The sequence below is a fragment of the Haliotis rufescens genome, unplaced genomic scaffold (genome assembly GCF_023055435.1).
Source record: "Haliotis rufescens isolate VD_foot unplaced genomic scaffold, xgHalRufe1.0.p SCAF_12, whole genome shotgun sequence".
Taxonomy (NCBI): domain Eukaryota; kingdom Metazoa; phylum Mollusca; class Gastropoda; order Lepetellida; family Haliotidae; genus Haliotis; species Haliotis rufescens.
The window spans coordinates 30,245,398-30,261,294 of NW_025963802.1; the positions used below are offsets into that span (position 1 = coordinate 30,245,398).

The 15,897-nt window shown below is 40.5% G+C and overlaps 1 protein-coding gene across 2 annotated transcripts; it reads right to left on the reverse strand.

The window, feature by feature from the left end:
- Positions 1-439: 439 nt before the first annotated feature.
- Positions 440-15,489, reverse strand: LOC124117011. 2 transcript variants are annotated; one of them, XM_046478680.2, is made up of 5 exons: positions 15,322-15,489; positions 9,161-9,613; positions 6,809-7,321; positions 6,304-6,339; positions 440-816 (listed from the first exon to the last, which is right to left on the reverse strand). In XM_046478680.2, the coding sequence occupies exons 2-5, from the start codon at positions 9,585-9,587 to the stop codon at positions 755-757; spliced, it is 1,038 nt and encodes a 345-aa protein (XP_046334636.1). In that variant the 5' UTR covers positions 9,588-9,613; positions 15,322-15,489; the 3' UTR covers positions 440-754. The 2 variants fall into 2 exon arrangements, with proteins under 2 accessions (XP_046334636.1, XP_046334643.1); XM_046478687.2 differs by lacking the exon at positions 6,304-6,339.
- Between the last annotated feature and the right edge of the window lie 408 nt (positions 15,490-15,897).

Consider the following 15,897-nt stretch of genomic DNA (forward strand, 5'->3'; position numbering starts at 1 on the left):
TTTAGAAGTGATACACATAAGGAAGAGAATTATTAAACTGATGAAGGACTAAGGATATACTCCGAAACCTTGTGTTCCTCATAATAAAGAAGTAGACATCCATATAATTTTCTTCCCTAATGCAGTTCTTTTCGATGGAAAGAGGCGACGATTCTGACAAACTAACCAGTTTCTTGTCGCCTCAAACACGTTTCAAAGCAACCCGTTTTATAAAATAGGATTTCATTCGTATTCGATTATGATTGTGTTTCATGATAATTATGTAGTTTGAATTTATTCCAAATTTGTACGTCTTGTATCCTGGTAAATATTATTTGAAGCAACAAAATAATGAAATCAAGGTACTCTTTTGTCTCATCAAAAGGTTTAACAATATTAGGTTTGCATCGTGAAACACAAACTGATATCCATCAGGACCAGGGGACATGAAAACACTAAATACATGTACATAGTTTATTCAAAAAGAGTAATAGATAAAAATTTGACAAGAGGAAAGAGATTAAAATATGACGAAAATATAACATAATACACCTCCAAGATTATTACATGACAAGTGACGTCCCGAAATGAGACTTCGATTTTCACAGAATATTTGTCAAGCTCCGCCATTCTACTAAGGGAGATAGCTGTTTCACGAACCTCCTTTATGATTGTACACAGATCGTGCTTGTTTGTAACTGATCATAGATATTCCAAATACACAAATCAGCGTTCATGCAACACACAAATACCATAGATAACACATATGACGTCTTCATGGCTTCTTGACAAGCGTGTCTCGAGGGGGTCTTCCGATTGAAGGCGGAGAAGAGTGAACTGAAACCGATAAACATTTTATTTTTTAAAAAGACATTGAAATACAAGCGTCGTTTCAGACCGCGTCGAACATACAAGTCAGGCGTTCATTTCAGGGGGGCACGGGTGGCTCAGTCGTATGTGGCGCCGTAATCAGCTTTGCATAGTTGACTGGGTTCAAATCCTAGTTAGTTCAGATTCAAGGTTTGTCAGGACTATACCCTTGTTCGTGGGTTTCACCAAAGTGATAAACATCATGCATTAACACCGCACTCCGCAATATTCCAGCTATATGACGGCGGTCTGTAAACCAGACAATCCAGTGATTAATAACATGAGCATCGATCCACGCAATTGGGATCGATGACATGCATCAACAAAGTAAGCGAGTCTGTCCACCCGATCACGTTAGTCGCCTCTTACGACAAGAATGGTCGCCTTTTACGGCAAGCATGGGTTGCTGAAGACCTATTCTACCCCGGATCTTCACGAATATGAACGTTATTCCAATTATATCACGACGTGTTAGCTTGGGAGGAAAGCCCGAAGCGGTAATAATCTTAATCAATTTATACTGTGGTGGAAGCCACCAGTGAAACCCACAAGTTTGATGCTGACAAACCAAGAAACATAATCACGACTAAGCGTGGTTAGAACTACGATCATGTGTTTCTAGTAAAACTACGGGACGCAACTCTGCACAGCGAATTGCTTCGCCTTCTCGACTGGGCCAACCGTACCCCCGAGGTGGGCATCGGTACAGTACCACAACAGAAAAAGGGTCATCATAACTGAAGAGAAAACAACACTTCCCATTTTAATTCTTGAATCTAATTTGTTCAAAAGCTCTCCGCGCTTTGGCCAGTCTCGGACAAAGGTATTTACAAAATTCAACATGCTATTTTCAGGGGTATATATTAATGATAAACATGAAAAAAAATGTTCACAATATTGGCAATTCTTTTACGAATATGGAATTTAGTTGCCTGAAATTGAAATAATAATAATAATTTCGTTAAGAAAACATCATGCATGAGTGTGTATTGTTGTTTTACTGCGCAGTCACGCGTGAGGATCCGGGGTAGAATTGGGCAGCAGCAACCCATGCTTGTCGTAAAAGGCGACTATGTTTGTGGTAAGAGGCGACTAACAGGATCGGGTGGTCAGGCTCGCTGACTTGGTTGATGCATGTCATCGTATCTCAATTGCGTGGATCGATGCTTATGATGTCAATCACTGGATTGTCTGGTCCAGACTCGATTACTTACAGACTGCCGTCATGTAGCTGGAATATTGCTGAGTGCGGCGTTAAACAACAAACAAACAAAACTGCGTAGTCAGCAATATTTCAGCCATATCACGGCGACCTCTTCATAATCGAATGTCTGCTGGGCAAACAAGTGGTCGATAGCATGAGTGATGATGACCCATTCCGTCCAGGTAGGATTACACAGTCACCATCAGCCTATTCTGCCCCGGAATTACCAACGAGTACATTTTTTGTGGACAATCGAAACAATTGGTTTGAACTTACATTAAATACAACCAGCCCTGGAAGAGAACTGTTCGCGGACAGACCTTAAACATTTAACCAACAAGCACCCGTTCTTTGTCTTAAACATAACATTACATGTGAGATGAGTGAGTGAGTTTGTTGTAACGCCGATTTTAACAGTATTCCATTTATATCACGGCGTGTCAGCTTAAAGTGGGAGGAAAGCCCCGACATCAGAGATGAGGAGAAATTGAATATATCGTCGCGTTTAAAACCTCAGTCTCACAACGATGTGCATGCACAGGCGTGTGCGTGCGTGCGCACGTGCATGGGTGGGTAGGTGCGTGCGTGCGTGTGTGCTTGGCTGCTTGTACTTGTTTTATAGTGCCGCCGTTTGACATTGATACCCGATATTCGGGCAAACGCTCTCTTCACCACACCACGGAGGAGGCGGTCGTCTTACTGAAGAACAGTTCAGATCTATATATTAAAGGAAGTGGGAAGGTGAAGGTCCGAGTTTGAGTCCAGACACTGTGTGCGACTATAGTTGATTCCCTGTTGTAATTCTCGAGGTATATTCTTATACTGCTCTTGATGTTATAGTGCTGGCCCACTGAGATACCATGCCGCAGTTTAACATGAAAACCCCACTCAGACACAACCTACTGTCTCCGAGCCGACCAGTCCTTGTTTTAGCCCCTTAATGCCGAGCACCAGGCAGGGTAACAACAAGTCCTATCATTTAAAGTTGTTTGGTATTACGCGGCCTGGGCCCCGACCTTCCGCTCTCAGGGCAGACGCTCTACCACTACACCACCAAAGCAGGAAGAGCCGTAGTATTATTGAAATACTGTACAATATTTTAGAAGGTTTTTACGACCTCGTGTGCTCTATGTAAATGAGCTGAATCAGATGTCTCGTTCATAGACAATAACTCATAACCGCCAAGCTAAATCAAGCCCGCGACGTTTATAATTTCCGGGTTTCAAATCGCCTAGGCATGAATTTCACGCCGCGAGAAGAATATGACACATGACTGGGTTTCCTGAAAAGAACAATATCAATGCAAAGAACTGAGATTATCTTGGAAATGGTGACGTCTGTGTCTACGCCACTGCGCTACCAGGATATTTATGGATTTTAATATCATTCTTATTGAAAATCATTTTTTCCCCAAAGGGCCCGTCCTTCCATCGCATTTCTTATTAATAGCGCCAAGTCACAATTAGTTCATCAGGTACAATTGGAGTGAGCAGGGCTTAAATTTAGCCATCAAGTAAGGACAGTGTTGCTTTTAATCGGTTTTGTAATTATTATTATTACATTGTTATCGTAACAGTGAGTTCAGTTTAACGCCGCTGTGTAGGAGAAAACCTGAGGGAGTGCATGTCGAACGTTAATGGGACGTTTGTTTGTTTGTTGTATAACGCCGCACTCAGCTATATCCAGCTACATGTATATGACGGCGGCCTGTACATAATCGAGTCTGGACCAGGTAATCCAGTGATGTATATTGTTAACAATGATATTGTGAAGACGCAATCAACCAAGTCATCGAGTCAGACCACCGATCCATTTGGTCGCCTGTTACGACCAGCATAGGTGACTTTTTCTAAGCGAAATTTAACCTTAAAATTCGGGACTGCAGGAAATACAAACAATAGTTATTTTTACACAGAAACCGGAGACTCGAATTTCTTGTTTCATGAACTCGATGTTTCATAGCGAAGTAGAATTTAATGTTTAAAAGGCACAAAAATAATGTCAAATATCATTGCTGTTAAAACATCCTGCAAAATAACATGACAAGTAGAATTCAGTGTTTAAAGGCACAAAATAATGTGAAATATCATTGCTGTTAAAACATCCTGCAAAATAACATGACGCACAGGAAGGCAAGATGGGATGCAGGAAGCGACTGTGTAGATCTTGCCATGAAAATATGTTAGTGGTTGGTTGGTTGGTCTGTATGACGGCGGTCTGTAAATAATCGAGTCTGAATCCAGTGACTGACATCATGACCATCGATCCACGCAATTGGGATACAATGACATTCATCAACCAAGTCAGCGAGTCTGACCACCCGATCCCGTTAGTCGCCTTTTACGACAAGCATAGTCGCCTTTTACGGCAAGAATGGGTTGATTAAGACCTATTCTATCCCGGATCTTCACGGGTCTAAAAATATGTTAGTCATAGATAGGTATGCAGAAAGATGTATACAAAATTCGGCTAATGCTGAGAGGCAACGTGCGTGGAATGATGTATGCATGCATGCAGCTAATAGACAATCTGCCTTAGCACCGGAGACCACATATACACTTTAACCACAACTCTGTACCCATATCCCAAGAACGCTAAATTAAGTTCAACAAATCTAATAACTATGCAAAGTATGTGTTAAAATTCATTATTTACACATTATTATACAACACCAATTAATCAGTTAATTATTCGTAACATCAATTAATCAATTATTTATTTATAACATGTTATGGTCAGAATGAGAGTAGAGTTTACGTGACTTCTATGAATAGAGGTTGAGTGAGTGAGGAGTATCGCCGCTACGAACACAATTCAACCACAAGTGTATCATATCTCGATACTATCATGATAAATACCCTGCGCCTATTCGCCACCCTACATTCGTTTACCAACGACGCGAAACTAAATTTAACATAGCCATTCAATAAGTTACTCTCATTTGCGAGAGAATACATGGCCCAGTTTCACAAAGCAATCGCAGCTCTATGACTGTCGTAAATTTATGCTTGTATTAGTGAAATCACTTGGCATATATTTTAACCATGACTATGTTTATGGAATTGGTGTCTCATAGGCCTGTTTGTCCGGGTGTTGCACACCATATGCGTACTTTCTGTGGTATTTAGCGTAGAAAACGTGACATTTTAATAAAACATTATTATTATTTTATGTTAAAGGGTGGGAGTTACGACCGTCTTAGCGCTATGATCGCTTTGTGGAACGGGGCAATAAAGATGGATGATGCCATTTCCGAAACGAGAATTTGGAGAATGGATTCAGGGTATTTCTCATAATATTTAATAAAATGGACATATAATGCACTGGATAAGCTAGGATGTAACTAACAGTATTTCAACTATTCAATTCGCATCTCTAAGTTATTTGCGCTGCCTCACACTTCATTGGTTCTAAGGGATAAGCGTTTACGAATTGTCTGTCTGAATAGGAAAGTATAAAAAGATAACACAGCGACAACAGTGTATTAACACAATGAGAAGAGCGTAGTAACACAATGATAACATCGTAGTCACGCAATAAGTATCGTACATTAAAACGAGAATAGTTTGTTTGGTGTTTAACGCCGCAATCTGCAATATTCAATATTGGAGCAGACAAACCAGTGATTGACATCATGAGCATCGATTCACGCAAATGGGATACGATGACATGCCGCCAACCAATTCACCGAGCCTGACCACCCGATCCATTCAGACGAATCGTTCAGCAAAGGTTGCTGGGGACCTACATAGCTCTCCGGTACACTAGAATAGTGTATGAACACATTGCGAAAAATGAGCCTGTTAGCCCAATAAGAATAGCGTTCGAACACATTGCAAATAGCGAGCAAGCACCTACAAACCCACCCTCTGACGGGACATAGAAGCGTCCGTCCCCGAAAAGCGAGTAATGTCTCCATATCGAGAGTCAAATAAAATTCACCTTAAAATATGTTAACCTATCGTATATAATATCCTTATGGGGCACATTCTAAAGTTTATGGATGCATATTTTCACAGAGCGTATATGTTCGTACATATTGGGGCCGACAATTTCATCAGATATGCTTGTTTGCTTGTTTGTTGTTTAACGCCGCACTCAGCAATATTCCAGCTATATGACGGCGGTCTGTAATTGAAACCCCGACATCCGACCCCCCCCCCCACCACCACCACCACCAGCCTATCAAATCATCGGCCCCACAGAGTTATATACGAGCTTTATCTAATGCAGTGGTAGCATGCACTTACTTGGTCGCAGAGCCAATGGTGTCGATGGCACAAAACCTGTACATGTAGGTTTTGATTGGTGAATGACTCATCATTTTCAAATTAACAAAACAATATTCAGAGCAACTTTAACAACAGTTTACAAACAAAATATAGGGGTTGTGTAGTATGTATTTTTTAATTGTATTAATAAATTACAATTTTACTTTTGACACACTTGACAATGTGTCGTCACATGACATAGTAACTGAAAAACTATCAATCATGCACTCACGATACATGTCTTGAGAGTACAACATGTAAAGTTTTCGAGCAAGATTCAAGAGGCAAGTTTTGATTCAACAAACAAAATTGTAGTGATTTAATGCTGTGTCAGCACCATAATTGTATCAAAACATGAATCAATCAAGATAGAGAAAATGTTGTTCAAAGCCCCTTTCATCAATATTCCATCTGTGTCAGGGCAACGTGTTAAAGTCAAGTGAGTCAAAACAATTTCGGGTGACATTTCTTTTCTATTACTCACCATAATCCGTGACCATGTTGTTAGTGTCTGGCGGTGGCGTCAACTTGACCTTGACCTGATATAGCTGAATACAGACAAATACTGGCCTTGCCAGGTCAAGGCCGTGTACAGTGGCACTCTTCTTAACAGTCATGACCCTGTAGGTCACGCGTCCGTCGCCCTTGATCTGCAGCTTTACGTCGAGGTCGGCATCGACGTCAATACTGAACAGCGGGAAGAGCCGGCCCGTGGTGTCCACACTGCTGTTCAATGTCAACAGAACCGGTATTATATTTGTCAGAAACACTTTCACATAGGCGACCGAGGTGAAATTCATTTGAGCAATGCTGAAGTGGATTGCCTCCCCCTTCTTGAGCGGATGATCTATTACACAGAGGGCGCCACCGTAAGGCTTGACGAGACCTGCGCATGTCGCGCCGTTAGAGATTACAATGTTTGGTCCCGAGGTCTCGCTGAAGGCAATAGTACGTGGAGCATTCATTAAGAAGCCACAACCTTGGTTCTGGCTAGTTTCTGAAAAAAAGAAATAGTAAACTTGTCTAAGAACCGTTCGAAAGTGACTGATCACAAACTAAAAACGTATCAGACTAAATCATTCCTGTAATAATTTCTCTCAACAATGTAAGGCTATTACGGTGAGTGTCATCATACATATTAAACATGAAACAAGCTGCAGGTAAAACGTCTTCACGAATATTGGTAGTTTGCGCTAATCATATTCCAGTTATAGCACGGCGGCCTGTAAATACCCGAATCCCGGCGAGACAAACAAGTGGTTGATAACAGGAGCAAAGTCCCAAGCTGTCGGTGTACCATGACACACAATTAACTAAACCGAGTTCTAATAATTTAGTCGCCTATTAGGATATGCATCATTGCAAGGAACCAATATAACATCTGTGTCATCTAATGGTTGAAGAAAATTGAGTGACAGAGTTGCGTTTAACGCCGCGTTGATAATTATTTTAGTTGTATCAGAGCGAGTAAGCCCAATGTGGGAGGAAAGTGATGCAAGTCGTGGACGGGTGGTACCCAGCGTTCGAAATAAGCAGGACCGTGAAAGACAGAGCTCGAAATGAACCCGAAGTTTCAAATTTATATAGGCCCTTATGGCCTGCAATGCATTTGCGTGTCAATTTATTTGTCACAATAAGCTACAGTTCTTCTAAATAAGGGCCTGAAGAGTTTAGTCAGGGTCTGCCGCTGGGGTCTGTGGGTCCTGATGGCAGCTTGACATTATTTTTATATCAAGCACTTGTAGTACCCCGTCTGAAGTATCAAACATCTCAAGTCTTAATAAATATACACGTCACGATGTGGCCATCCTCTATATTCTCTAGGACTCGCATTTCGGTAAACCTACACTTTCCGCTGGATCCATTCCCGTGAATCTCGCGATCTCGAGTGACATGCCCTTGAAATGCATTAGCCAACGGACCAATCGGAAAGCGAGTTACAAACCAGCCTCAATGTAGGTTTGGCGACATCAACCACATTACGGTCAGGCCCATTGATTACGCTACGAGTCTGCGACAAATTCTGACATTGAAAAACTGACTGAAACGCAAAAAAAGCCCCCATCAATGTTTTTGTTAAAAAGGGCGTCTTAAAGGGTCCATTAAATCTGGCGGTGTTTTTGCTTTCTAGGCCATAGGAGTTACCACCCTTACAATTTCCCCCTCATTTCGGCGTATTATTGGTCGGTAAAATGTTAATAAAAATCAAGGGCGGGTAAATTTGAGATCGCAACCACGTGAATGAGTCAAGGGGTTAGTTTAGGTTTAACGAAACGCGATACTGGAGATATAGAGGATGGAATATTGTCGATGTGACGTGACATTTTAACCCACTCACTAAATATACATATTAGGTACTACCGTGAGTAAGCAATATTTAAGTTATGTCACGGCGTGTCAGCATGATCTGTGGAGATACGTCTATGTCGCCGATATGAGATGCTGCATGCCACACACTACACATTGGTACCCTTCTTATAGAATCGCAAATGTACCAGTCTAAATAACAATACGTGTGTACCTGCAGTGTGAATTGGTTTGTTTTAACGCCGCTTTGAACTTCCAGTATTTCAGTCATATTAAGGCGGGCAAGTTTGATGTGGGAGGAAAAGTCCAAAGTAAATAGGTCTTAGACCATTACCACTTTGGTGCTGACAAACCATGAAACATATTTCGAGCGTTTCTTGGATTCGAACCCACTATGATAGGTTCATGCACGCTTAATGGGCGCAAGTCTGCAAAGCGTGTGTTCATATGTACATACTCGTGTCCAAATATGTATAAAAAACATGATAAATAATAAAATAGATAAATAAAATAATAAACGAATGCTTACCAGAATCTATCTTGATTTTCATATCGCCTGATTGAACATCCAGGCATACCCATAGCCCAGCCCCTTTGCTCAGATGGCGATGCTCAACTGTATCCACGAGTTCCTTCCCTTGGTGCACGGTCACCGTCTGGGCACTGGCGCGTTGAAGGGAGATAACTAGGTGGTCCTTCTTGAACCGGAAACGATGCCAGTGGACGCCTTCTTGCAGCGAGCCACCATCGCCAGTACTGATCAGATCATGTGGCAGAGTTTGCAGGAGGCCGATAGCAAGGTGGCCACTTCCTTGTACAGTTAGATTTACAATATCTTCCTTCAGCATGGGTTTGTTGGTAATGCACAGTCCCTGGTGTTGCTTCAGGAGCCATGATGCTACAGAGTTGTTCTCGCTCAACACAATGTTGATTCCATGGTTTGATGAAAACAACATTGTGTGAACTCATATCACATTATTGCCTGTAAATAGAGAAAGAGACATAACTAATACAACGCTTAATATATTTTTGAGCCTTTAAGTTTGGCAATTACTCGAACTTTCTTTAGGTACTCAAAATATACTTCTCAAAAGAAATTAAGGAACACCCGATTCTTTCATAGAATGGTCAATCGGCCTTGCCATGAACTAGTCGAGTGGCCTTTATCTTCTTTTGAGTAGTATTCATTATCCCATGATTGGATCCTGTCTTTGATGGAATTTTAAACCACTGAGTGGGAAATAATTCTTGTTATAAAAATAAATGCTTTTCAGCTGCATGTGATTTCTAATGTGCATCTGTTCATGTTCCGCCAGTGTGGCACAAAAGCGATGTACGGTGCATATCTAAGTTACAATAAACGAGATGTGCATTATTCACTGCAGTAGCGTTCATGCACTGAATACCTGCAATGGGTAATTACGCAATGTGTCAAGTAACTCAACATTAATTGGGTAATGGTGAACGTCTCTGTATATTTAACGCAAATACTCTGGAGCTTTGAACAAGAAAGGTTTCTAAAACAAATCAGCTGACGTGGTGGCCTTATGGATTATCCTGTCGACTTGAGGCATAAGGCATTTCGTGGTCAAAGGAAGCAAATAGAAAACAGCAGCCTTGGATAATAAATCAAAGCCAAATGTCATATATCAATTTGTGGTAATAAATGTCTAACTGAGATAACTATAATGTACATCACACAATGTTCACGTGGGAATCTGAACGTGGCTAGGAGAAACTTCCAGGGAGCGGGTGACAAACATTACTGCACTACTATTTTAAGACTAACATTTAGCCACATAAATGAAGTTCTTATAATAAAATATATGAAAACACAATGCCACTTAGAAAGTGGTAAAATGTAACAAATGTTATATTTGGGATAACACTTTCTTAGTAAAGTACTAATTCTGGTACATTTTAGGGTTGGGTCCCATCCGGGAAAATAAAATATATATATCCCCAAAATCATAATAAAAATAAAAATCCAAATAGAGTCCAGCACAAAACTTAATTTCAGCAGAGGCAATCTGGACTTGCCATATCATTCTAGACTTGACTATACTCTTTTAAGAAATGTCATATGTCTTGGTACATCTGTGTACAAGATGATGGTTAGGTCCTAAGTTGCACAGTTGGATCACTCCATTATATGTCCATTCAGTTTTATTAAAACAGACAGACTATACTTTTTAAATAAATTTAATATGTCTGGGTACATCTGTGTACAAGATGATGGTTAGGTCCTAAGTTGTACAGTTGGATGACTCCATTATATGTCCATTTAATTTTATTAAAATTCTGTTTGAAGATATGTGGGTATTCCTTCAGAGTGTTAAGATATCCAGCGACATTCAGAGGTACTGCCGGTATCTCCCCAGCAATCTATAAAATATTGGACGTTCCTCAAACACTAAAATATTTTGACATAATAATATGTCCAATAATGTGGAAACATCTTCATTAAGGAAAGTACGGGGTACCCATCACATTTTCGAAATGTTTCTTTTTTCAAGTTCGGGAAACTCATGGGGCTGTTTAGGCATGCCTTTGGAATTAAATAGTGCCGACATGAAGAATATCTTCATACATTAAACAATATGCGATTCGAAATCTTTGTCTTGTATTCTTGAGATCAATATTCTGTTACAATTGTTTGGGTCACAGGTCACGAAAGTCAATTTACCCTGTTTCCTGGAACCATCATCTTCAAACTGGGTGAATGTCATTTCCAGCGTCATAATAAGCATTTGTAATGTAGAAAGTAAGTACGTTTCTCTTCGTTGACAAGGATAACACCTTTTACATATTTGAATTCCAAGCTTTTGTGAATCTTAATGTGTATTGTACACGTTCATTATGTACTATGGTCATTTTTTATGTGTTTCTCCTGATTACTTTTGCGAACGAACATTTTTCACTGGCGTTGCTTAATAAATATTGTCAGAGGGTATCTTTAATTTATTTTTTATTTCTATTTGTTTCTTCAGTTTGTTTGTTGTTTAAAGCCGCACTCAGCAATATGCCAGCTATATGACGGCGGTTATCATGAGCATGACGGTAAGCATGGGTTGCTGAAGATCTATTCTACCCCGGATCTTCACGGGTCCCACGGTATTGCAAATGTCCACCCCAGCGATTGTTACATTTAAATCAATGGTCCCCTTATGTTTTGTAGGTAGAATGCTGTAGTCACCCTACTGATAAAAAAACCCCAATGTTCACAGTACAGAGTGAGTGTGGTTTTACGCCGCTTTTAGCAATATTCCAGCAATACCACGGCAGTGGACAGTAGAAATAGGCTTCACACATTGTACTCGTGTGGGGAATATAAACCAGGTCTTCCGCATGAAGACCCAACACTTTAACCACGAGGCTACCCCACCGCCCCCAAAGTTTACAGTAACCTACGCTGGCCGTAAGAGGGGACCAGACAAATCAGGTGGTCAGACTCGGTGACATCGTGGATTGTGTGCCTTCCTACCCCGACGGCGTGGATCACTGCTCTTAATATCAGTCATTAGATTGTCTGGTTCACACATGATTATTTAAAGCCGCCCTCATACAGCTGGCATATTGTTAAGTGCGGCGTAAAACAACAAATGCAATGCATAAACAGCATGTTAACGTAGAAAGCCCAGCGTTATACTGTTATCAACTACTGAAATTGTAATCACCGTATTTCCATATACTGAATAAAAATGAAAATGCCTCGATTGTATTCGATCAATTGTCATACCCCCTGAAAGTGATTCAGTATAAAGCAATATGGATGCCGTTGCTGCCAGATTTGCCAACACAACAGGGTGCTAAAGAGAAGCGCTGATAATTAATAATAAATAATAATTATGACACTTAAACACACAGGAATGAGGTCGTGTAGATCACCTTCAGAGAAAGACATGTGTTACTAACATTAGATAAATTTCAAATAATTTTAAATAAACGGACGGACAGTTCAATGACCGACATCGAATTTGAAGTGGCTTCTGAGAAAATAACAAAATGTAATATAACTTGGCGCAAGGTGATAAATTATGTGAAAGGGAAAACAGGGCCAGGCGTTTACAACTGTTAGGGAGACCCATTACCAATTATGGTGCTGACAGATCAAGGGCCATAATCGGGGCGAATCTGGGATTTTGAATCCAAGATCAGAGGATCCTGGCATGACTAAGTGAAGGCACTCTGCACAGTAAAATACGGCCCCTCGGACGCCCCAAGAAGATTAATTGAGGATTATTATGAACAGACATTAACTCGTGGCGTTTCAAACCCAAACTCATATATGATGGACCCGTGAAAATCCGGGGTAGAGGTCTGCGGCAAGCCATTCCTGCCGTAAAAGGCGACTATGCTTGTCGTTAGATGCGACTATCGCCATTGGGTGGTCAGACTTGGTTGATGCATGTCATTGCATCTCTATTGCGTGGATCGATGCTCATGATGTCAATGACTGGATTGTCTGGTCCAGACTCGATTACCTACAGACCGCCGTCATATAGTTGGAATACTGCTGAGTGCGGCGATAAACAAGAAACAAAATCATATCTAATGAGCTAGAGACTGAGTTCATGTCGTCACCACTATTTCCGTTGTTTCATCGCTGAATGTAAGTCATCAACCAGTGGTTCATACCATCAGCAACCATCAGCAACCATCAGCAAGGTCACATTTTGAAACCAAACATTCCTCATTCGTCGGCAGGCATGGGTTGCCGATCGAAAACAGTTACAACTGATACTACAGTCCAACGAAACCTACTTTTTGCTTTATTAAGCGGAAAAGCATCTCTTAAATTATCACTCAATTAGTTTTGAATATACTTTTTACACAGCACCATGTTCTGACTATATACTAGCGCTTTTCTAGATCTAAAAAAAGGGGGGGGGGGGGGGGGGGGGCTTTGGATTTTGTATGGAGACAATATATTTCTTCTATATGTTCTTAATTAAAGCTATGTGTCTATATGTTTTTAAAAAAAAACACATTCTGAAACAAATTATTTTCAAGCATGTTCTGGAAAAGAAATATTTCCCGATAAAATCCCTGGCTTAAATGGTCGGCCAATTATTTATCGTATGTACTATAACACTAGTGTACAATATTAGAAAGCTAAGGTTCTCTGCAGCTCGTCCATGAGTGTGATGTCCAAATTAATTACATTTCATCCTATTGTGGACATTGTCCCAAATTCCGTTTCCGATAAATGCCACCAGGCAGGAAATTAAATAATGAATTAAAGTCACCAGGAATCGACAGGAACGTGTGACATTCAATGATCTGATGTATAAGTACGAAGTAAATGACTTCAGCTCATCCCCTAGCTCCAGGGTATACTAGGTGCGGGGTTGTGGCACACACACACTGTGTGATTGAGCACGCATTAGTAGCTGCATTCTTGCCAAATAGTTGCCTCAATACATGCACGACTTCTGTTAGTTTGCCTGAATACATGCTTGACTTCTGTTGAGTTATTTCCGAAATAATCTCAACGAATGGGCCGTTATTTAAAGATGTCAGAGCTATATAATAGAAATTATAAAAAACAACAACTATTTTTACATCTCTTTTCTGACGCTTTGGTTTGGTTTGTTTTTTGTTTAACGCCGCACTCAGCAAATATTCCATCTATATGCGGCGGTCCTTTTCTGACGTAAATCAGCAGATTTTCTTCACGCTGTGTACACTGCGTATGGCTATACTTACATATAAAAACACTCAACATTGAAATATCCACATTCATGTTTGTTTGTTGTTTAACGCCGCACTTAGTAATATTTCAGCTATATGACGGTGGTCTGTAAATAACCGAGTCTGGACCATACATTCCAGTGATTGACATCATGAGCATCGATCCACGCAATTGGGATGCGATGACATGCATCATCTAAGTCAGCGAGACTGGCCACCCGATCCCGTTAGTCGCCTCTTATGTACGACAAGCATAGTCGCCTTTAACGGCAAGCATGGGTTGCTGAAGACCTATTCTACCCCGGGTCCTCACGGATATCATATACATAAACACTCGCTATACAAATGTAGCAGCAATTATTATACTACATGAACAACAAACTCAACTGTCAATGTGCATTCAATGTCTCATTATTAAATATAAATACCTGTCAGCGCTAGCTATACATCACGAACTAATTGAATAACAATAGTCGATATAACAAGAATCGCAAATTTAACACGTTACAGTCGAAATATAGGAAGTTATATTAACATATAGGTGTATACAATCGTGATATTAATCTAAAATATTACACTGACAATTGATATTTTAATCGTATTATAACATAAAATACAATTTGAATGTATGTACGCATTTTCTAAAAAATCCGACAGTGTGTCTTTAATGCCTTCACAACAATGAATCATGGGTCCCGATCTTATGATAAGGACGAGACTTGGCCACAGTAATTGCCGTGTACCGCTCTACTCGCTCCTAACACTGCCTATACAGCATGGGCCGCAGTTTTAAACACTGGCGCCGAATGCTACAAATGAAAGGTGTCATACCATATCCCTTTCATTGAATAACAGCTATCATTTTGTTAGGTGCAACCACGTGTGGTCCCCTCGCACTCGCTTCAGCTGCTTGTGTGCCATTAGGCATTATATGCACGCATGATCCGTCGCCAAGTGATTATCGGAATACGGTTGAATTCTATCCTATACACTTACCTAATGGAGATAGGAGTCCTCTATAGCTCTGCTGCGGTTTGACGACGATGTTGATACATTGCCATACCATCAAATTCGCGTATATTCACTCCAAATCATTGTTGATATTCGGTCCCTTATCATTTCCGGGTTGCTCTCGTCGAAGTGGATAATCTCCCTTTGGTCCGGTCGTTCCGCATCGTTAAGTAGCTAGGCTACCGTTTGGCGAGCGAAGTGATCGCTATGCGGGAAATGCTTTGCCGTTTTTCTAGAGCTTTCGTTGACAGGGGCGAAATATTTGGGGTCGTATTGTGAGAGAAATATAGAAACATCCTCTATTTCTCGTTGGCATGTTGCTTTTACCTTGATTGAGTTTACACTGTGACGAAATATTGATTTTTTAAAAGTGGAAATTATTCCCGTTCGCAATGCAACAGAACAATTTCCCTTTTAATTCACGTTTAATTTGATATTTTCTTAACCAAATATTTAGATTTAATTGGAAGTATGGATTTCATTGAAAATATTTGATTGCATTTTTGTAAATGCATTAGTGCATTCTCTGTGTGGATTGTGAGAGTTGAACCTAGGCTTGAG

Coding starts and splice junctions, on each gene's coding strand:
- LOC124117011 (XM_046478680.2), bottom strand. CDS start 9,587: ATGTTGTTTTCATCAAACCATGGAATCAACATTGTGTTGAGCGAGAAC. Junction 7,322..9,160: donor GAAAATCAAGATAGATTCTG/GTAAGCATTCGT, acceptor TCTTTTTTTCAG/AAACTAGCCAGAACCAAGGT. Junction 817..6,303: donor ACCATTGGCTCTGCGACCAA/GTAAGTGCATGC, acceptor TATCGGTTTCAG/TTCACTCTTCTCCGCCTTCA.